At 42.7% G+C, this 23319-nt stretch overlaps 1 protein-coding gene across 3 annotated transcripts in view; it reads left to right on the forward strand.

Moving 5' to 3' along the window:
- The first annotated feature begins 1306 nt into the window (after positions 1 to 1306).
- The window catches only part of ADCY2 (adenylate cyclase 2), a 389287-nt gene continuing 367274 nt past the window's right edge, over positions 1307 to 23319 (forward strand). For all 3 annotated transcript variants that reach the window (XM_076007928.1, XM_012744227.2, XM_076007929.1), the window contains exons 1-2: positions 1307 to 1552; positions 21818 to 22015. In XM_076007928.1, the coding sequence (XP_075864043.1) occupies positions 1331 to 1552; positions 21818 to 22015 (420 nt within the window). In that variant the 5' untranslated portion in view covers positions 1307 to 1330. The remainder of the gene's footprint in view (positions 1553 to 21817; positions 22016 to 23319) is intronic.

Consider the following 23319-nt stretch of genomic DNA (forward strand, 5'->3'; position numbering starts at 1 on the left):
GCAGGTATCCTGACCCATCTCTAGTGCCTCCTGCTTCCGGCCCCCAAGGTGGCGTGGAGGGAGCTAATCCCTGAGCCGACCCTTCCTGCACGGGCGCCCAGCCGCGCTCCCCCGGGCGCCCTCACTGCCAGCCCTGCAGGGGTCAGCGAGGACCACGACCCACCAGAGGGCACCTGGTAAACCTCTGACATGGAATACCTTGGCCCACTGGGCACCTCCAAAGTGTGACTGAACCCGAAAGCCCAGCACAGGGCGCAAGTGAGGTTGCCCACCAAATACCGCGTTCAATAACAGCCGCCTCACTCCTAAATGGCTCACTGGCCCTGTTTTCTTCCGAGGTCCCCGTGCGTTCCAGCGCCCTTCCACCCCTCGCAGGGGAGGCCCCTGCCCTCCGAGAGAGTGGAGAGGAGCGTGGGCGCCCGCCCCGCCGTGCTGAGGGGAAGGAGGACGGGAAAACCCTACCCACTACGGAGGCGGGAGGGTAGGCGATCCCTCCTGCGCTCCAAAACAGCGAAAAAGATTTGCAAGCCCCTCCGTCCTATGAATGGGAGGCACTAAAGGTCAAAGGGTGGGAGGTGACCTCCCAGCCGCGCTCTGTGACCCCGCAGGGCAGCTCGTGAGGACCCCTCCCCCGACCGGCAGCCCACCAAGGGGCAGGGAGAACCGGAAAGTGGCCGTGCCCCTCAGAGGCAGCGAGAGGAGGTTAGAGCCCTGGCAGTCCTCAGAGCCAGGTGGGAGGCGGGAGTGCAGAGGGCGGACCCCAGCCACCCGCGCCCCGAGTTAGTGGAGAGCAGGGTTGAGTCCCTCCCACCACACGCGACGCCCAGGCTGCGCTGGGGAAAGGGCAGAGGAGGGCGTGCGACCCTGTGGCTGAGCGCGGTGGGCGAGGGCAGGACCACCGGGGTCCGGGCGCGGCCGCTGCCTCCCGCCCACTGCCCCTCCATCCGCCGGCGCCCCGCTTTCTCAGCTCCCCGCCCGGCCGTCGGGGGGCGGCGGCGGGGGACGCCGGGCGCCGCCCCTGCGCGGAGCCGGGCTGCGCGGCGCGGGGCGGGGGAGGCGGGCCGAGGGGCCCCTGTCGAGCCCGCCCCTCCCGCGCGGTGGCGGCGGCGGCGCCGGGAGCTGCCCCCGAGGCCGCCGCCCGGCCCCCGCCCGCGCGTCAGAGCGCCCAGCCCGGGCCGCCGAGCTCCGCCCGCGCCCGAGGCCCCTGCGCGCAGCTCCGTGCCGCGGCAGCCGGGCGGCCGAGGCGGCTCGGGCGTGGGACGCGGGCGGCGGCGGCGAGCGGCGCCGGCCCGGCCGGGCGCGCACCGCGGGCGCCCCGCTAGCCGGCCCGATGTGGCAGGAGGCGATGCGGCGCCGCCGCTACCTGCGGGACCGCGCCGAGGCCGTGGCGGCGGCGGCGGCGGGCGGCGGAGACGGGCTGCCGCGGTCCCGGGACTGGCTGTACGAGTCCTACTACTGCATGAGCCAGCAGCACCCGCTCATCGTCTTCCTGCTGCTCATCGTCATGGGCTCCTGCCTCGCCCTGCTCGCCCTCTTCTTCGCCTTCGGGCTGGTGAGTGAGCGGCTTCCCCGCGAGCCCTGCCCCGCGCGTTCCGCGTCCGCGAGGGGGACCGGCTCGCCGAGCCGCGTCCCGCCCGGGCTGTCCTCCGCCCGCCCGCCGCTCCCTGCCCTTCCTGCCGGCCCGCGGGCGGCCTGGTTCGGGCAAGGGCTGCGGGCAGGAGAAAAGTTTCCTTGGAACGCTCTGCCCGAAATAAAGTTGCCGAAGTGCTGGCCAGGTGGACGGGCAGGGCGTGTGCGTTTCACATCTGTGCGCGCCCGCTGGCAAACTCCTCCGCGCCTGCCGCGCCGCTGCCCGCGGCATCGCTGGGATTGGCCTCCACCGATCGGCCTCCTGGCTTCCCCGCGAGCCCCTGCCGCCAGTCGCTCTCCTCTGGCACAGCCCTGAGCTGGCGGTCCAGTTTGGACCGGGCATTATTTCACTCTGTCTGTAAAAAGCCTGCCTTGGGAAAGTGGTTAGTGGCAAGGAAAATGGAAAAAAAAAAAAAGAAAATGTCCACCTTGGCCTGTAAATCTGTATGTATTTAGCCCTATAGACAGAAGGTGATGGGGTGTTGACCTGTTGTGACTCCTTCATCCTCTGATTCTACAAATAAGCAGCTTTTTGGATGGACCCTTGCTTTCCTGTTTCTAGATGAGTAGTTAATGCGTTTACAGTTTGGGGCAGGTTATTAAAGCGGATTTCATGACTGGGAGCATCGTGCAGCTCAACAGCTGATGTCAATTTTGCCAGTTTATATTTTTCAAGCAGAGAGCCTTGGCTCGCTTTCTTGAACAGTGAGAGGGAATCTGTAGATGGCGGTAACTTCCTGTTACTGATCTCTCCAAGTGTGTGGTTCAAACTTTTGTACCGGGTATGATATGCGTGTGCAGATTTTGTGCAAGGCGTCAATTGTCGATTATCCAGTGAGATTTTTTTTTTTTTTTGTCAGTGGTTGATCTGGGAATGTCTCCACTGAATGATATTTTTTGAGCTTAGACTGTAAACATGTGCCTATATTTATTTGTGTCCACCAGCAAAGAAGTGGATTTTGCTTATGTTTCACCAAGTGCATAAAATAGCTGTCCTTGGTATTTGGCAGTTTGTTTCGGATATCCTGAGCCAGATGGTGCTCAAATGTTATGCATGGGAAGAATTGTTACCATCATGTTTTTTAAAAATAAAATTTCCCTTTTTCTCCACACTACTCAATGGGTGCTGTCTTCTGATTGAGTTCAATGAGGTAAGAATAGAAAATAGAACGTAGGAGGCCATGAAGTCACAGATCACAAACTGCTTCTCGTACTATGAAACGTGGAGCAGAGAGCACCTTTTGATCCTTGTCGACTAGATGTGCATACAGGGCAGCCCTCACCCCCGCATGTACCTGGCCTTGAATGCTCCCTGGAATGGCATTTTTATCTCTCTTTACTACTTTTAGGACTGAATGGACTTGTAGAGGAACTTCCGCTCAGTCTTGTTAGCAAGCCAGGTCTCTAAAGACATCTCCTTTTTGTTCCTCTACTTGCAAGGAAGAAAAAACATCAAGGTTTTCCTTTGGAAATCTCTTCTGCCAAAGCATTTCTGCTTGTGATTCTCTTGAATCTGTAATTCAAACCTGTTCTGGCTTGTTCTTTTCTAAATGGAGGGAGGAGCAGGTGATGTACTATTTATAGCACCATTAATATATTTAAAGACAAGTGTGAAGTTCGTGCCTCCCTACACAAGCCACTTTGTTTTCTATGATAGAGAACCCTAATTTCTTAAACCTCACTAATAGAGATGTTCCTAAATGGGTCACTCAGAAATTTAGCATAGTTGGGCTTAAAGCATTCTTCTTTGAATTGTCTTGGTTCTTTGTATTAGCGTTTCTTTACGCAATTCCTTAATGTTCCAGATTGCTTCGTGCAAATGTTAAAGTGGTATCCTTTTGCAAACTTTATCCAGGCATCTTTTCCTTGATAAATCAATCATTTCCACTCTTCCCTTGAATTGGGCTAAGTCATTTTAAGCACTTAGTAGGCATTTCCCATGGCGTGGCTGTCCCACACAGCGAGGCCCAGAGACAGTGAAGTGGGTCCTGCTCTTGGCTGCTCTTGGGCCATCATGACCTCACATCCACCATGTAAATCCTTCAGAGACAAGAGCTGTGCAGAAATGTTCCAGAATCAGAGAGGGTAACTCAGTCTGGTAGAAAGGTGACCCTTCAGATGGAGACTGCACTGCCAGGCCAAGTCAGAGGAGAGAGGCCTCCGAGAAGTGGGCACTATCTTCCTAAACTGGACCTGGGTTGGCACTAGGATGATTCTGGGCTCACAGCAGCTCATTTCTATTTTGATTTTAGTAACAGCATAACCAGCATTTCTGCTTTCCAAAAGATGTTTCCCATCTAGATAGTCAAAAGACATTTAGGGTAAGAACATCTGAAGATGGAATATTGCTTAGAGCCGTGTTCCTGTGGGTGGGATGAGTTCTCTTCTCAGACCTAGCAGGGCTTTGTCTCTAAGAGGTCTCTACCGTGGGAGATGGAATAGTTGCCTTGGGGCTCTGCCCAAGCTTCCACCTTGGAGCACTTTACTCGAATAGCTGGGCTCTCATGTAATTCAGGAGCTAAGCAGATCTATTTTTGCTGCCTAAAATCTTGGACAGATTCCTTCTTTCCCCTGGATCTGCCTGATTTTGATTTCCATTACACTTTAATCAGTTCTTGTAACAGAAAAAGTCTGGCAATTTTCTTAACGCACATCCCTAGTCTCCTAGAACATTTGGACTACAAAATGATCTTAGCATAGTCCAAATGCATAGAGATATTTTGCTATATGTGATATGTACTGGCCTTTGTATGAGACCATTTTAAATATCTAATAAAAAGAAAAAAATTAAGCTTTGTTTTGACTTGATATTTCCCTAATTGACATTGTTCACAAAATGATTGCATTTAATTTCAATCTGTGGTCAATCCGTGATTCTGCATTGTTGAGTGTGACGTTCAATTGATCCTTAAAGTATTTTTTATACTGTAAAAATGCATACTAAATCAAAACTTTACAGTCTTACTTAATTGACTGTTTTCTACATAAAAACTATTAAGTGGGTTTCATCCCGTATTTGTTCATAATTATCTGAAGACATGATACAAAGTAAATAGAACATGTGATGGTGTTTCTTGGATTTTAATATTCTGTTTAGTAATATGAAAAATATTTTATGTTGCTTTGATGGAAAGTTTTAATGAAAAATCTGATTGTTTTCAATATCAGTTTATTGAGTGCCTCCCAACTGCCAGGCATGGTGATAATGTTGGGGTAATGAACAAAACAAACTTGACCTCTGGCATCAGAAAACTTAGAACTAGTGGGACCACGCTTTAAGTTACGTCTTGTTATGTCATTTTGTTCTTTAGAACTGGTTCTCATTCCTGAATGCATTAAAACCCTTTCTCAGAATTTAATGCTCTTCATTTATCATGTCCACAATCAGCCAGCTTTTCTCAAAATTTGCCTGTCATTGTTAAGAAAGGTTGACATATTTTTTTTAGTTTGTCAAAATACCAGCTGGCTTTAGCCAGATTTGTTTTGGTTAAAATTTATGATTAGGAGTAGTCAATATTTCAATTTGAGTGAAAAAATTTTATTACCATAAATTTTAAGTAGTCAAATACTGCGATGAAATAGATTTTTTTAATGATGATACTGAACTAAGAGTACGCCTTTTTATTAAGTCTAAATAGGTAATCTGTATGGCTAAAAATATGACCCCCTTTCTTTAGGGTGATATGATGAGCTAGATTTTTAAAATAGTAACCATAAGTACTTTTTATTACAAATCAATTTTCCAGCATCAGGTATTTTTTCCAAGGGAAGATATATCAGTGTGTTTCTTTTATCTATACATTAAGAAAGAATCTTATTTTTCCGAAAGAAGTAAGCAGACCCAATCATTTGTAGAGGGAAATTGACTTTATTCTTCCAGACAATCTTGCAGCAGCCCAGTACAGGGAAGAATCACCTCCTTCCTTGCGGGTTGAAGGCTAGGTAGACAGGTAAACATGCGTAATATCTCTGGGGGATAGGAAATTCTGTGCACACTTTCTCTAGTCCTATAATTCTAGCGGGTGGGGGGGAATAGAGCATGTTTTTAGGTATTGGAGTAAAGTAACTAAAGATATATCTTTTTGTGCGTTTCTATACATGCAGGAAAATCTTACTCTGCAGGTGTTTGTAATTTGCAACCAGTAATTCACTAAGTCGTTTTAGTTATAATTTACCTGTGGTATTACAAAGGCCAAGGAAAAGCTGTAATTTTCTGCAGGAAAGATGGTTGCAATTTAGAGGAGCAGCAAGAAAGTATTTGGAAGCATCCTTTGGATATTAAAATGCATAATTAAATGTATATACTACAAAGCACCTCGCCTTCCCATTTAGAAAAGGCGGTAGAGAGTATTTGTTCATCTATCTGTGTTGGAATTTTGGTTTTATCCCTTTCTGCTTATGACCTTGGGAAAAGTGTTTAACTTGCCTACGTCCCAATTTCCTTGTTTGTAGAGGCATGGGACCTGCCATGTAAGCTGGTGGTCTGAATTAATACATGTAAAGCCCTTAGACAATGCCTGGCATGGAATAAGCCCCCAGGAAATGTTAGCCATTGTGAGGTGCTTCTAGCTGCGTTTTCATTGTTGCTATGAAAGAACCCTGTAGTCACATTGCATAAGAGCACCCCGTCTACAGATGAGGAAACAAAGACCTGGAGAGGTGAACTCATTCTTCAAGGTCACACAGCTCCAATGCTGGGGGCCAGGTCATAGGACATAGACTTTTCCTGGGTAGCTTTGCTGGAGAACATTGCAAGTCTAGGATCTTAGCTCTGGTCTTGGCACGATGGCAATTTTCTTGTTGAAATTTCCTACCGATATGAACATCCTCAGTTTTCACTCTGTGTAATGGAGTTTACCTTCCATTGTTTTTCTCTTTCAGTATTAAAGGAATGTGGGTAGAGATACTTCTTCACAATTAATTCATTGAGTTGGTGGCATCATTTATTTTCTATTATGGTAAATATACCCAATATCTTCCTCATCAAGCAGACCTTCCACTTATAGCTTTGCTTTTGTTATCTGAGAAATCCTGGCATAAACACTGAGGCACTTCAGAGCCTTTCCTATTTAGCTGTGATTCTTATGATATTTTAAAATTGAATATTCTACTGAAAGTATAACAACATTGTTAGAGCTGATTTATTACTCTGTTAAAGGCATACTAATGATTGCACTAATCCCTTTGATATGTTTGATCAGTAATTATTCATGATAGAAGAGTCCAAGCTGGATGTTTGGGCATACTCCACTGGCTTACTGGTCCCTTCTAAACTTGATATTGACCTTGAGACAATCCACTGATCTTGGCTCATTCTTTCCTTCACTGACTATTCACTGAGCACCTCCAGGGGCAAGCACTGTGATTGGCACTGCCCTGGGTGGCTGTCCACCCTGAAGTGGCTGTAATCCCTTAAACTACTGTTTACCTCTCTTGGGTAATCTGTCATTCTGGACCACCTGGGGTGAGGGTATCCACCTCTGACCCTCTCCAGCTCTTGGGTCTTCCCCTCAGTAACTCCCCTCATCCCAAAGCATCCTCCGCATCTCTGTGGCCTGTATCCAAATTTCACCTCTCTTTGTTGAACTTAAACAGCCCAGCCTTTGCTGAATATTTCCACCTGTATTGATTTCTGCCTCTCATGCTTGCAAATCTCATGAAATAGAAAAAAAAAATAGTTTAACTTCTACGTTACTGTTGTCTGAAGTTCAGAGTAGTTTTGAGGGTTCGTCTTGTCTCCTCAATGCATTGTTCATTCTTTCTGGAAGAATGTTAACATTCCCTGTATTTAATGTAACACAGGGCTAACCATATTGCAGGTGCCTAATTAACATATGCATAATTTACCCTTACCACGAAGCTACAGTTCCCTTACCAGCTGCATTTTCATCGCCCAGCCTGCTGGGAAAAGCACAGATTTTGTGGTTAGACCTGGATCTAGACCTCAGTTTTGCCACTTAGTGGGTGTTCCTGACAAGTTAATTTATCTGTCCTCCAGTTGCTTCTTCTGTGAAATAAAATGAATAACAGAACCAGGCCCATGGAGCTCTGTTGGGAATTAAGTAAGATAGATCATCCGGGCATTTAGCACAATGGGCACATGTTACACCCCAAACAAACGTGTAAGTATCTGTTCTTATTCTGTTTGTTCCATAGAGGGTTCTCCTTGCCAAGGTCTCCTGTAGATGTATTTCAGGCTGCAAACCAGCTGAGTACTAGGATTTTTAAATCTGAGCACTAATGCGGGAGACACATTTCTACCTGTGTGATGAATATTGTTTACATAACTTTGAGTTATTAAAATAAAAGCACAGACAGGGAGAAGCACAGACGATTTCATTAGAAGTCGCATTTTGACATAAGTTTATCATTTTCCGGCACTAAAACTCTTGCCAAGTTGACCCTCATACTGACCTTCATATTTTTTAGTTTTTGTTGTAATAGCTTCGGAGAGTTTTATATAAAATTATCAAGAGTAATGAGGTGATATTTACTGGGTGGTTCCCTGGTATCAAACGAGGAAACAAGACACTTGGCAATTCTGGTTGGCAACTACCAGGTGTATCTGGGGAGGAAAGAAAAGGATTATTGAGTCAGCGTTGGTCCATTTGACAAAACTAAGCCTATGCTAATTCTTCAGTGCCCTTTTTATATAAGGATACAATAAAAATCATAAGGAAATACAATAAAAATCAAAAGAAACTCGGAAGAAGACTTCATTCACCTGACTGCTTGGGGTGGTGTTATGAATAATTCTTTTTGTTCCCTCTTTTTGCTTCTGCTTACAAGTCTGTCTGCAGGAGCCAGCGTCAGGTGAGACAGCAGTGGGCATAGCAACAAGAGCTCTAACCCAAAATCCATTGTGAGAAGCTTTGCCAACTAGTTTTCTGACTCTTCCCAGAGTTCTAGAACAACCGTGCGGAGAGGGAGTGAACATGCAGACCTGGTCACGGTTTGCAGAGACGCATAAGGCAAATTGTATCTCAGAGTCGAATTACGCCACTTTTGAGAAACTTAGTGCTTGAAATGAAAATTTTCAATTATTGGGACAGGTAAAATATATTGAATGAATAATTTATTGCATTTGAAACATACAGACATGAAGTACAATAGTTTCTTTTTAGAACGTTAAAATTCTGAAGATTTCTCAAGATGGTCATTATTTTCTGGGAGAAATCTGTGAATGAATCAAGTCTCTGTGCCATCTTTCTGTAGAAACTTCCTGGTAGAGAACATGGTACATCAGCCCCGTAGTAGCAGGAACCCTGAATAAAAGGTCTTGGAATTAGGAATTCTACCCATTTGTATCGATGTCCTTTATTATCCCTGAGACGGTCTTGAGATACCACAGCTAGGACAAGCTAGAACTCAAAGGTGCTGGATTTTATTCCCATGTACTCAGTCCCATGCCTGAATTATTGCATGTGAGTGTGTGTGTGCACTGGTGTGTGTCCATGTGGTTTTTAGGGTCCTCTATTATTTTTTAAAAGCTATATAGAGAAAGAAGGGCAAAATAATTAAGATTTCAAGCTACCAGTGATCTGTGTACATTATAAAGGAAACAAAATTTTAGGCCACTCCATTACTAGAACCAATACAAGCCATGGATGTTAGAAATTCAAGGAAGAGAGCAGAAGACTGTAAGTCAAACAGGAGATGAAGAAATGTTAACATAGCTCAGACGTGTGGTAAACTTCATGTCTACGCCTCTCCTAGCACTGACTTGCAGTGAATTCCATCCCACAGCATCCATGTTCTTTGGAATTGGACTTTAAGTGGACAAAATGAGATTAATCACTTAATTAATCTTCGATTCTCGCTCACAATGCTCATCTATCTGTATCTGGCTCATTATTTATATTAAAACAAATGTCCACAAGTCCATTCTGAACTAGAATATCTGTAATAACACATTTCTATCTGTGTGCCCAACCCATCCCATTCCCCTGTCTACCCTCTGATGTAAACTTAATATTGAATTGGGTTTTATTATTCTCTTGCTTTTCTGTTTGTTCATTTTATCATACACACACACAAATGACATGTATGTGTGGTGTGAGGTAGATAAAAATTGAAATTCATTTACGTATTATTTTCTCCATTTTCAATAGAGAATCAGTTGTCACTGATCCATTTCAGTTACTCTTATTTCACATCTGTCATGTATCAAAATTCCACATAGGAGTGGCGGATTATGGGCTGTTCTGCTCCATTGGTTAAGTTCTTGTTTTGCAATACTATGCAGTATTGCAGGAATAAAACACACACACACTCACACTCACACACACACACACACACACACACACACACACACACACACAGAATATGTCAGTAATTAGTGGAGCTTTACAATGAATATTTATATTGCACAGGGCAAGTAACATCTTCTTATTCCACTCTTTTAAAAGTACCTTAATTATTCTCGACCTTTTGTTTCCCCATGTAAACTTTACAATTAACCTATGTCGATCTCATATGAAAGCTCTGTTGTTTTTTTTTTTTATTGTCATATCGAATCTATTGATATGCTGAGAATTGGTATTTTATGATATTAAATTTTTCTATCCCTAACATGGGCCATGTCTCTGTTCATTTGTGTGCTTCAGTGAAGTTTGATGGTTTTCTTTATGCTGTTTTTGCTCCTTGATCTAATAATGTATTTTGTAGACTGTTGTTTACTATAAATGGCATTTTTTCAAATTATGATTTCTTTTTTGTTCCTAGTATAAAGTAAGAGAATTTAATTGTGGATATTGATCTTGTGTCCAGACAACTTGTGTTATATCCTATGCGTTACTAGTCACTGGACTACAGATTCTTTCTGATATCCCACATAGACCATCATCATTGGCAAATAATGAGAGTTTCGACTACCAAAACCTTTAATTTATTTTTCTTGTTTTATTATGCTGGCTAGGAACTTTAATATGATTTTGACAGAATTGATGATTATGGGTACCCTTGCTTTTTTCCTAACTTTAAAGGGAATTCATTTATACTTTATCCATTTAGGATGATGTTGGTTATAGATTTTTGCAGATCTCCTTTGAGATTCCTTTTTATTCTAATTTATAAAAAAGTTCAAATATGATTGGGTATTGAAGTTTACCAAATTGAGATGATCATGTGCTTTTTAAAGTGGTTTTTAAATTTGTCAATGTAATGAATATAAATTTTCTGCCATTTTTGACAAGCCCACAGCCAACATCATACTGAACAGGGAAAAATTGAAAGCATTCCCTCTTAGAACTGGAACAAGACAAGGTTGCCCTCTGTCTCCACTTTTATTCAACATAGTGCTAGAAGTCCTAGCCAGAACAATCAGACAAGAGAAGGAAATCAGGGGCATCCATATGAGGGCAGAAGAGATCAAACTATCTCTCTTTGCTGATGTTATAGTCTTTTATTTAAAAAACCTAAGAAATTCTGCAAAGAGTATACTGGAATTGATAAATAAATTCAGCAAAGTCTCAGGTTGCAAAATAAAGTCAATGTGAGCTTGATTTAGGATTTTTTAAAATGCAACTATATTATTATTAATAGTGACACCATTTTTACATTTTGTCATTGTTGAGACTGATTTTTCTCTTTCAGAAAAGTAGTGTATGAAGGAAGATGGGGATATAAAAAGGGAGAGAGAGAGGGAGAGAGGGAGTGGAAATATCCTGAATGAATTGAGCAAGATGGAAAGAGAAGGTAACAAAAGGTAAAGATATAAGAGAGAATGTGTGTTAACAGAAATCAATGTATGCAAAACTCAGTAGCTCTCATGTACTCCAACAACAGTCAAACTGAGAACCAAATCAAAGACTCAATATGTTTCACAATAGCAACAAAGAAAATAAAATACTCAGGAATAGATTTAAATAAGGAGGGAAAAGACCTCCATAGGGAGAATTACAAAACACTGAGGAAAGAAATAGTAGAGGAGGTAAACAGGTGGAAAACCATATCATGTTTATGGGTCGACAGAATCAATATTGTTAAAATGTCCATACTACCCAAAGTAATCTAAAGATTCAATACAATCCCTATTAAAATACCAACATTTTTCACAGATATATAAAAAACAATTATACACTTCATATGGAACCAGAGAAGACCCCCTATAGCCAAAGCTACCTTAAGCAAAAAGAAAAAATTGGGAGGTATCAATCTACCAGACTTTAAGCTATACTACAAGGCTACAGTAACCAAAACAGCATAGTACTGGCACAAGGACAGAGACATAGACCAATGGAACAGAACTGAGAAACCAGATATAAAACCATCTTCATATTGCCATCTAATCTTTGACAAAGCAGATAAAAACATACACTGGGGAAAAGAATCCTTATTCAATAAATGGTGCTGGGTTAATTGGATAGCCACATGTAGAAGACTGAAACATGATCTGCACCTTTCACCTCTTACAAAAATCAACTTATGATGGATGACAGACTTAAACCTAAGGCATGAAACCATAAGAATTTTAAAATAAAATGTTGGAAAAACTCTTATAGACATTGACCTAGGGAAAGAATTTATGAAGAAGACCCACAAGCAATGACAGTAACAACAAAAATAAATAAATGGGACCTGATCAAATCAAAAAGCTTCTGCACAGTGAGGAAAACTATCATTAGAGCGAATAGACAGCCTACAGAATGGGAGAAAATATTTACATGCTACACATCCAATAAAGGGCCCATAACAAGAATCTATATAGAACTCAGGAAAATCAGCAGAAAAAAACACAAAATCAAACAATCCCATTAAAAAATGGGCAGAGGACATGGAGAGAAACTTTTCAAAAGAAGACAGACTAATGGCCAATAAACATGAAAAAATGGTCAGCCATTCTATTTATCAGGGAAACGCAAATCAAAACCATAATGAGATATCATTTAACTCCAGTGAGAATGGCTTTTATCAAAAAATCCCAAAATAACAAATGTTGGCGTGGATGTGGAGAGATAGGAACACTCATACACTGCTGGTGGGACTGCAAACTAGTACAACCTCTGTGGAAAGTAGTGTGGAGATACCTCAAAGAGCTAAAAGTAGAACTACATTTGATCCAGCAATCCCACTCCTGGGTATTTACCCAAAGGAAGGAGAGACATTCTCTATAAAAGACATCTGCATTAGAGTATTTGTAGCAGCACAATTCACAGTTGTAAAGATGTGAAAATAACTCAAGTGTCCATCTATACGTGAGTGGATTAATAAAATATGGTATATGTATACCATGGAGTTCCACTCAGCCACAAAAAACAATGGCGATCTAGCACCTCTTATATTATCCTGGACAGAGCTAGAGACCATTCTCCTAAGTGAAGCAAAATTAAACCTTGGCTAGTCTTATGAAATAAGTTTTATTTTCATGAGAATGAAAGAACAAACACCACATGTACTCACCACTAAATTGGTACTAATCAATCAAAAGTTATGTGTACATATGGAAGTAACATTCATTGGGGGTCGTGCAGGTGGGAGGGGGGAGTAGGGAATGGGTCTATTCACACCTAATGGGTGTGGTGCCTGCTGTCTTGGGAATGGGCATGCTTTAGCTCTGACTCGGGTGGTGCAAAGGCAATGTATGTCACCAAAGTATTTGTACCCCCATAATACTCTAAAATAAAAAATAAAAAAATATATGGATTTTCTGATATTGAACAATTTTTCTTTTTCTGAGATAAACTCTATTTTCATGTTATCTTTTATAAAAGGTTGGATGTGATGTGCTAACATTTTGTTTAAGATTTTTGCAAATATGTTCTTTGGAGAAATGATTAGGAATATTCCTTTATCAAACTGTCATTTTTTTAAAATTAAACTTTGGCTAGCCTTATGAAATAAGTTTTATTTTCTGAAAAAAATTTCAGGATGTTGGAAGGAGTTGATAGAATTTGCCTCAAAAGCTACATGAGCTTGTTGATTCCTTTGTATAGAGATTTTAAAACTTCCACTTCAGTATCTTTGCTAGTAAAAGGATTATTTAATATTTCTAATTGTATTTATTAGGTCAATTTAATAAGATATTTTTCCAGGACTTTTTGCACTTTATCCAAATTCTCAAATTTAATAGCATGCATTTAATAATAATGCTCTCATTTTGATGTTTTACATAGGCTCTGTTTTTGGTTTTTATTTATAATATTAATGCTATCTTTACATGCCTTCTTTTTTCTTTAATTGATCTCATCAGATGTCTGTATTATTTTAACTTTTTCAAGAACCATCCTTGTCTTTGTTTATCTTCTCTATTATTTATTTCTGTCCTTATCTTTCTTATGTCCTATTATTTCAGTCAGAACATATTAGATTACACTATGGAAACGAACAGCTCCAAAATCTGAGTGGCTTAACACAACGAAGGTTTCTATTTTGCTCAAGCTACACAGCCAATGGGAGTCAGGAGAGGGCCTTTCTCTCATAGTCACTCAGGGATTCAGGAGGAAGGAAGGTGCTTGCTGGGACTTATTTCCGTTCTCAGTCACTGCATCAAAGAAGAAAAGAGTGTGTCAGGGTCTTACTACTGGCAATTAACATCTTTCACTTGGAAGTGACATCACTTTAGTTTTCAATGGCCAGAGGAAGTGTTCTAGTTATCATGTGCTGCCTAAACCCCCCCCAAAAAAACTTAGTGCCCCCAAAGAACACCATCATTTGCTGACCTTCTGAATCTGCAATTTGGGCAGGCTTGCCCGTGGCAGCTCATTCCTGCTCCGTGCGTCAGCCAGGGGGAAGCCAGCCCTTACCTAGCTGCCGGTCACGCTGGCTGGGACTGTTGCCTGGAGCACCTCCATGTGGCCTCTGCACATGATGCCTTGACTGCCTCATTGTATGATAGCTGGGTTCCAAAAATGATCATCCTAAAAGAACAAGGCGGAGGTGTGTGGCAATTTGAGACCCTGTCTCTGAGGTCAGGGAAAACGAACTCCACCAAGTCCACCGTACTCTGTTGGCTGAGGCATCACTAAGACCTACCTAGGCTTGACTGAGGGGGACACAGGACCTCACGTGATAGGAGGATGTCAGCCACATGTGGGATGAGATGAAGGGTGGCCCCACATGCGGAAAATACAATCTGCCGTGGTACCTTACGTAGTCATGCCAGACATCCAGATGGATGCCCAGAAGGAGGACGCATCAATTTGCTTGTTTGTATAACAAACCACCCTGAAACTTAACCGATCGGAACAACTGCTCTTGTTTAGCTGGTGATTCTGTGGGTCAGCTCTTGATTCTTCTGATCTAGGCTTCCCAGTTGATTTCTGCTCTCTGCTGGTCTTGTTATATTTCAGTGGTCTGCTGGTAGATTAGTTATTAACCAGGTGTCACCCAAGGTGGCCTCATGTCCTCATGGGGACGGTCAGCAGGCTGTCAGCCGTGACTGTTGGGTTGAGTGATAGGTCCCTGGACTGCATGTCTCTTCTCATGGAGCAGGGATTTCCTGAGCTCCTTTGCATGGAGTTCAGGAGGTTCCAAAGAGCAGCAAGGAAGAGGATAAGCCCTACCGCCCAAGTATTTTCAAGTCTTAGCTTGTGCCATGCAGCTGTTGTTAGATTGGCCAAAGGGTGTCACATGGATGGGGCCTGAGTCCATGTGGGAGAGAATTACACAAGGACGTGGGTCCCAAGAAGGGAGTTATTTCAGTCAATCTTGCAGACAAGACCATAACAAAGAGGTGAACCTATTATGTAATGTTTAGCAGCCCTATTTATAACCACAGTCTACCTCCCTGGCCACTCAATATGTAGTTTCTTCCCTCCTTAAGAAAATATACATTTCCCTTTCTCAAGAGAGACAACCCAAAAGTCCTGTCCACTACTGGCAAGCAGCAAGCTGGGATCTCTGAGTGAAGGGAACGCTTCTGTTCAGAGGGAACAAAGAGCAGTCATTTCCACATCAAGCCTGCTGTGTCTTCTCTTGATCTGGAGAGCAGTGGGCTAAAAAGACCTGCTATCAACCATCCGCCTAGCCCCCACCCCCAACAGCATACAAAGGATAACCACAATGAGCCATCCCGTTATCCCAGAAGAAGAATGACACTCATCGTCCCTGGTTCATAGAAATTCTAAATCCACCCGGACAAGCAGTTTGAGGGTCCCGGGTCCCCGAGACTGGGGACTGGTTCTTCATCAGATCCAGAATCCTGACCAGGAAATGGTTTCCTTGTTTTATGGCCTCTGAATCTTCCCTCTGCAAGGTTCTTCTGTGTTTACCAGGCTCTTGACCACATCTGAATTGCGCGCTGGGGATGTTCCCTTCTAGGGGACTAAGCAGCTTTCTTGGCCCTTTCCCTGCCCTAGATGGACAGAGAATGCAAAGTTTTTTTCTTTTTTTAAGTCTAAAGCAGCCATCGTTTAGGTTAGTACTTTTTTTGGAAGCACAGATCTCTCAAAGCTTGTTCAACTTCTTGTCTGTTTGGTTTCAGTCATGTCACAGCTTCAATGGCCAGAGCCAGAGTTCGCTGCAAGACGTGCTTCTTGACCGATGTGCTGTGCTTCTCTGCCTTCTCGTCTCATGTCCGTCTCTCTCTCCCCATCTCTCTCTCTCTCTCTGTCCCTCTCTCTCTCAGCTTGTGTGTACTTTGAGCCTGTATGGGAAACACACTTTCTTGGTTTTCTTTTTCCTGTTCCATTGTGTCCAGTTGCTAGGATTTACCAGCACACCCTCTTAGTCACGCTGTAACTCTGGGACACCTTTATCCGTTGGGTTTTCCCCGGCAGTGACGGACGTGTCAGACGGCACGTCAACTCTGTGGCCCACGGTCAGTGTTTAGTCCCTTCTAGGGTCTGGTAATAAGCCAGCAACTGTTTCTCAAAAGGAGAATAATTATCTGCAGCATCATGATTATAAAGCACTGGTTTAGGGGGAAATGTCAGCCCTTCCGGGAAAATCAGTGAAGACAAACGTGGCTGGTCACCCAAAGGGTGGCTGGGATTTGGGAGCCTAGTGGAGAGGCCGCAGGTGTCTGCTGCTTCTGTGTAGCTGCTGCCTTTGTGCCTGGGCAGCCGGTGTCTGCTGGGCCCCTGCTCACCAGTGGCCAGAAATTAGGAAGAAGGGGACAGAGAGTGAGGACACGCAGAACCAACCTGGGGCCCTGGACTGCCCCTTGTCTTGTCTGACTGTGGAAACTTTTGTTGAAGGCTTGCTTCACTGTTGCCTTCCAAATCTGCAAATCTGGCACAAATTCCTTTACTTTTATTTCCCTTTTCCACTGTAACCAAGAGCCATAGGAGGAAGGGGATTCTGGGAAATGGAACGATCAGGAACACCCAGCTGACACCCGAACAGCGCAGCTCGACTTCTAAAATTGTTCCTTCCCCTTTACTGCACAACACAAACGCTGATACGCTCACATTATTCTTTTTAAATTCACGTTACAATTTCTTTTTTTGATCAAAAAGTGATTTAGAATCATATTTTTATATTACAAACGTGGTAACTTTTACATTTTTTTGTTGTGAATTCTAGCTTAAATTATGCTGTGATCAAAGACCGTGGGTCCCAATGAAACCTCTTGTCTGAAAGCCTTTGCAAGTTGCCTGCTCCATAATTTTTATAAATACTCCACGTGCACCTGCGAAGACTACTGTTTGGAATAATGTTTGGATGTGGAATTCTGTTATTTTTCAGTTAGGCCAGGGTTACTGATTGTGACGTTCAACTCTTCTACGTCTTTTTTATTTGTTTGTTTTTATTTTTGTTTTGTTTGCTTGGCCTATCAATAGCAAGATAGAAGGGTTGAAATCATCTGTTCTTAGTAGATTAGTTTATTTTTCCCTTCTGTGTAAAGTTTTGCTTTATACACTTTGATATTATTTTATTACATTTACAGATATTTAAATTTATCATAATTGCCTATTTATTCCTTTCATACCTCACGATGAAAGGAAGTATGGCTATGTATGTGGATAAGAATAAACCTTTTTTAGGCCAGGCGCGGTGGCTCACGCCTGTAATCCTAGCTCTCTGGGAGGCCGAGGCGGGCGAATTGCTCAAGGTCAGGAGTTCAAAACCAGCCTGAGCAAGAGCGAGACCCCGTCTCTACCATAAATAGAAAGAAACTAATTGGCCAACTAATATATATAGAAAAAAAGTAGCCGGGCATGGTGGCACATGCCTGTAGTCCCAGCTACTTGGGAGGCTGAGGCAGCAGGATTGCTTGAGCCCAGGAGTCTGAGGTTGCTGTGAGCTAGGCTGACGCCACGGCACTCACTCTAGCCTAGGCAACAAAGTGAGACTCTGTCTCAAAAAAAAAAAAAGAATAAACCTTTTTTCTCTTACTCATATATGCAAATATATGTATCTCCACACATACACCTGTGGTCAAACGTGTAAAGTCTGATTTTGTTTCCCCAATAAGCATAGTTATTTGTGGGACACCTGTGGTACCCTGACTGCCGCACAGCCACGCAAGGTCTGTGTCATGGTGCACGGGAAGAAACCGGCTTGAGGCACGCAGTTCTCACTCTAAGTGCCCAGCAGGAGGTGGCAGGAGTGGGGTTCTGTCTTCAGTCTGTCTGGCTTCAAAGCACTTCACTAAAATCTAGTTTTTTAAAGAAAGTAGGAAAGAAAGAATTTACATTAGACTGTCCTTTACCATCTAAATGAAAAACAGTACTAACAACAACAACAAAGAAAAATGCACAAGGAAAAGAATGAAAATACAGATAAGCTGTTGCTGCATGGAAAAGCATTTAAGAAACAAAGGGGTTGTCACATAACAAATAAAAGCGATGGGTATTTAATAGGCCTAGCAATTAGAAGCTCCCAAATTACCGGAAAATGCATTGAAAATGAAAGGATAAAATGTTCAAAGAGAGTAATAGAAATCCATTATCATTACAGTAGATGATACCATGGTAAAAATCTCCTTTTTGTTAAAGGTATTTTAGTATATTTCATTTACTATGCATTATATGGTAATCTTTATAATTTAAAAAAGACATTTTTTAAAGGCATTTTAATAATATTAAAAGCATTTTAATACATTTCATTGAGTTTACATTGTATGGTAATTTTTTTTTAGGATTAGGGTTAGGATACCTAAAAATAGTTTATTTAGATTGATGATGTTTTTAATGATTTAGTTTGCTTATTTTAAGCTACTCTGTTTTATACTCTGAAGTTTGAAAACTTGAGTCCGTCAGAAGAGAACAGCCACGAGGTGCCTTTCTGGCTTCATCCGTCTCCCCATCCACTGGGAACAGGATGGGGAGGGAGGAGAACCCCGTAATCACAGATCTGAGGGCATCCCGTTATTTCCTTAGCCTTAAGAGAAATGCATGATGCAAATAGCAAGGCTAAGGAAGAATGGCGTTTATAAGCTTATTCAGTATAATGAATACTCTTCTGTTTTTTCCTTGACGTACTTTTAAAAGATCCTTTTTTGTGGAGAAGCCTATATTAGAACTCCTTCAGTGTTAGAGTTCAAAAGGCTGATGTAGACTAAATTGGCGGCTGTTCCCTTTCTTGAAGTGTCTCTGTTCTGAAGTGGGCCCAAGTTTTGCAGAGGTTGGGCTCAGCAGCCTCGTGAGCAACAGCTGACTGTCTTCAGCCGTTGGCTATCTGGGACTCTGGCTCACCCCACACCCGCTGGAGCTGGGGATGTTGCTGGAAGCTGACACCCCTCCTCTGGCGCGCAGAATACCTGGTTAGCCACCTAGGATGGCATTATGATGTCGTAGGTCCCTTCCTCCCTAAAAGCATATTCAGAATCATAGTTTGCAATTGCATTGTCATAATGACATATGCAATCTTTGACCCTAAAAGCTTGTGCTTTTTGTTGTTGTTGTTGTTGTTCTCAGTTGAAAAGAAATAAACACTTTTTTGTGGGCTCCTCAGAGGATTATGGGCCCCAGGAACTGTGCTTACTGTGACTAATAGAGAAGTCACCCTGCAGTCCAGAAAAGTCACTCCTCAGTGATCTAGAGAGAGAATAGAGGGATTTTCAATATATTAAACCAAAACCAATATCAAGTCTTAAATACAGTGCCCGTCAAGATAAGACATTGAGTCTTTGTCTTGTTTACAGAGAGATCTCTTCAAAGAGAAGTGCAGCAAAAGCTCCCACAGGTCATTCTGTTTGTCCCCAACAGCCTAGGAAGAGTACATCACAATCTTTTTTTTTGTTCCTTTAGTTACTGATTTTCACTTTAGTCATGCATACTTTTGCACTGATTTTCAGTCTTTCTGGTGAAATAAGAGCAAGTAGAGTCAATGATTGTTTCTCTCCTGCTGGGGCAATGAAAAGCATGAACAAGTTATACTAGGAAAATGGCTTTCCTGGTTATTTCCTGGTTAGTTTTCTGTCCTCAACTCATTTAAGTCCATTTGAGGAGGTTTAAATGAAATCAGTTTTCAAGCTTCCATGTGTGTAGCCATCGTGACCTCAAATCCGATGTCCCGTGCATGCATTTCTCTGTGGTGCCTGAGTGCCAGGGAGTGCGCACAGCCCGGTGGGAATCTCACACCCCTTTGCAATAATTGTAAGCTGCCTCTGGGGGTAAGAGTAATAACACAGGCACTTAATCGAGGATAAACATAGCAATGGAGGGAGAGAATACGGACATGTCATTTGATCCTCTTGTTTTCTGCCAGTTCTGGGATCACATGTTCTTAGGCCACAGCAAGGACTGGCTCCACTCGCTTGAGCTCGCTGTGTGTCGCGTGGCCACAAACCCCACCCGTGGTCCTGGGCTGGAGGCCTGGGCAGCCCCCGGCAGCCCTTCCCGGAGCCTCAGTTTTCTCAGCTGTAGAATGGTGCTAATGCTAGTACCTCCTCCTCAGCCCCCAGGGGGTTGTAAGAATTAAAGAGGTTCGTATATGTAAGAGTGCTCAGCACAAAAAAAGTAGTGCTATTAGCACTTACTGCTCTTGTTACCGTTGCCTGTTTCTCAGGCATCATTTAACACACGTGTGATTGCGAAAGGGAAAGGGAAATGCTGAAGTTGGGAGGGTCTGGATGCCAGTTCTTTCCCCTCGATGGTAGGCTGGACTCAGTGTGGGATTTTGCCGGATCTGCTCCCTGTGGTTGGTTGCCTGGTGTTTGAATTGGTGACCCTTCTCCAATGTGAAGTTAGAGCTGCTAACTGGATGGAGTGAACCCCGTCGGTAACGGTTAGGCATCCCAGGTGCTAGTATTTGAAAGATGCCTGCTTCGTAAGTCCCAGATTTTCCTGTTACCTTTAATATTCCAAAACCTCAATGGAAGTTTTTATGGTCCCAGCCATGTGGCTTTTTTGATTGAAATGCCTATGGATGTTTCAGTAACTAAACACATTTGGGTTAAAGACCTCAAACTGTGTTTCATCCAGTAGTAAAAGCTGTCCTTAGCAAGGTTCCAGGGCAGTGTTTTATAGAAACTAAGGCCTAAATCTATGCTTGTGCAAAGAAACATATATCTATTCTATGGTGATGAAATTATGTAGAATTGAAATAGTGCGCTTTTTTTTTTTGTGGCTAGAAAGAGATAAATACAAAAGCAGTATTTGTGTGCCAAAATAAATTTTTAAAAATGCATTAGCAAGAGCTAATAATAAATGCCCATTTTCTTTTTGCTATTGGAGCCCACAAGAGGTGGAGGAAGGAAAATAGCAAACGTGGCACACACTTCCGATATTTCCCGCTCTGTAACCTTCTGTATTCAGCGATTTCTGATCCTGTTCTGTGAACCTATGATCCTCTTAGAACATTAATTGCTGTTCATTAAAATAAAAACTCATCACTGTAAAGACTGAGATAATTAAAAAATATTTTTTTAAAAATAAAACATTTCAAATCCATTTGGAAGACCTAATTTTCTAAGGCCAGGCTTATTTCTGATCCTCTGATTCAGGTGGTGAAGCTGGTGGTCTTATTTTCTCCTGTTACTGATGTGTTCTTACACTTCTTTGCTTGTATTCACTTCTGAATAAAATCCATTTCTCCATTTGTCAAGGAAAAGGTAAATTTGATAGTATAACTGTTTTGCCTTAATTTAAATACTCAATATTGGATTATCACGTCAGGAAAAAATATTTAATATGAAACTTACATTTTTAAAAGTTCAAACTGTTCTACTTTTAAAATCATTTTTAAACACAATATGTTTTGACATTGACTAATGTGGATAATATTTTAAAAACATAAATCACAGCGGGTATCACAGTGTCTCTAAATTATAACTTTTCCATATATTCCTTCCTCTCCCCAGGAAGTTGAAGACCACGTGGCATTTTTAATAACGGTTCCCACGGCCCTGGCGATTTTCTTTGCGATATTTATCCTCGTCTGCATCGAGTCTGTTTTTAAGAAGCTGCTGCGCCTCTTTTCTTTGGTGATATGGATCTGCCTCGTGGCCATGGCCTACTTGTTCATGTGCTTCGGAGGAACCATCTCTCCCTGGGACCAGGTCAGTGCTTGCATTCCTTTTCTGTTTCCCGTGTGTGCCTCGATTTGTGACACACTTAGTTCTGCGGACCTCTTGGCCCTAAATTGTAAAGAGGAGACCTATAACTGAGAACAAAGTCTTTTAAAAAATTTTTTTCTTTTTAAAATTGATCTGTTTTTAATGGACAAATAATAGTTGTATATATTTATGGGATACTATATATGTATATGTGTGCATATATATGCACATGTATATAATATATATGTGTATATGCACACATGTATATGTATGATATATGTATATATGTGTGTATATACACACATGTATATATCTTTAATATAAGATTAAATCAAGCTAATTAACATATCTAACACCTCCCTATTTATTTATTTTTTGGGGTGAGAAGGTTTAAAATCTACTCTATTAGCAATTTTGAAACATATAGTACGTAATTATTAAATATGGTCAGTATATTGTGCAGTAGTTCACTAAATCTCATTTCTCCTATCTAGCTGAAAGTGAAATGGGCCAGACACAGAGAACAAAGTCTTCTGAAATAGTGTTGGTCATTCCATACCCATTCCACCTGATGGTCATTCCATACCCATCTTAACTAAGCAACCCCGTTGCAGCCAGCGCTCTGGCTAAGGTCTCATGTTGTCGCTTGTTCGGGATAGCCGAGCTCCCGTGTGGGCTAGTGTCTTGGTTTATGTCTCACATCACAGTTTTGGCAACTCAGTTCTCCTGTTCCTTGAGCCTGTTTCCTATTAGCCTAGGTTCTCTCTGGGATCAGAGCCTTCCCCTGTTCCTCCAACGCTGCAAGACTGGCGGCTGCCATTCTTCCTCTATTACTAGAGCCCTCCTGCGTACACACAGACTCCTGTAACACCGATTTTCTCTGTGCACGATCATATCCCATCAAGAGGATTGCTTCGTGTACCTGTTGGGAAAACTACATTCATTCATTTTGCACCTGCTGAGGCTCTCATGGTATCACATCTTGAGGACAGTGCAGCCTTGCTAAGTTACTAATGGTTTTCTCCATAGTGCTGCTGCCGTGTGGGTGGTTCTTCCAGGTGTACCCATCTGACGGCTTGATTAGACGGTGTGCTGTCCCGCGCACAGGTCTGGGCTGCAGAGATGGATATATGAGCTGTTAGCTTAGAGCTTGTCATCCAAGCTGCAGGGGGTTGAAGCCATCCAGGGAGAGAGTGAATCGAGCAGCTGAGAGGACCGTCACAATGTTGGTGGGGACATCAAGGCCGCAGGAGAGGGAACAGGATCCAGAGAGATGGGGAGAACAGCCCTAGCGGAGGGGAATTACT

Source organism: Microcebus murinus, chromosome 11, assembly GCF_040939455.1.
Source record: "Microcebus murinus isolate Inina chromosome 11, M.murinus_Inina_mat1.0, whole genome shotgun sequence".
Lineage (NCBI taxonomy): Eukaryota > Metazoa > Chordata > Mammalia > Primates > Cheirogaleidae > Microcebus > Microcebus murinus.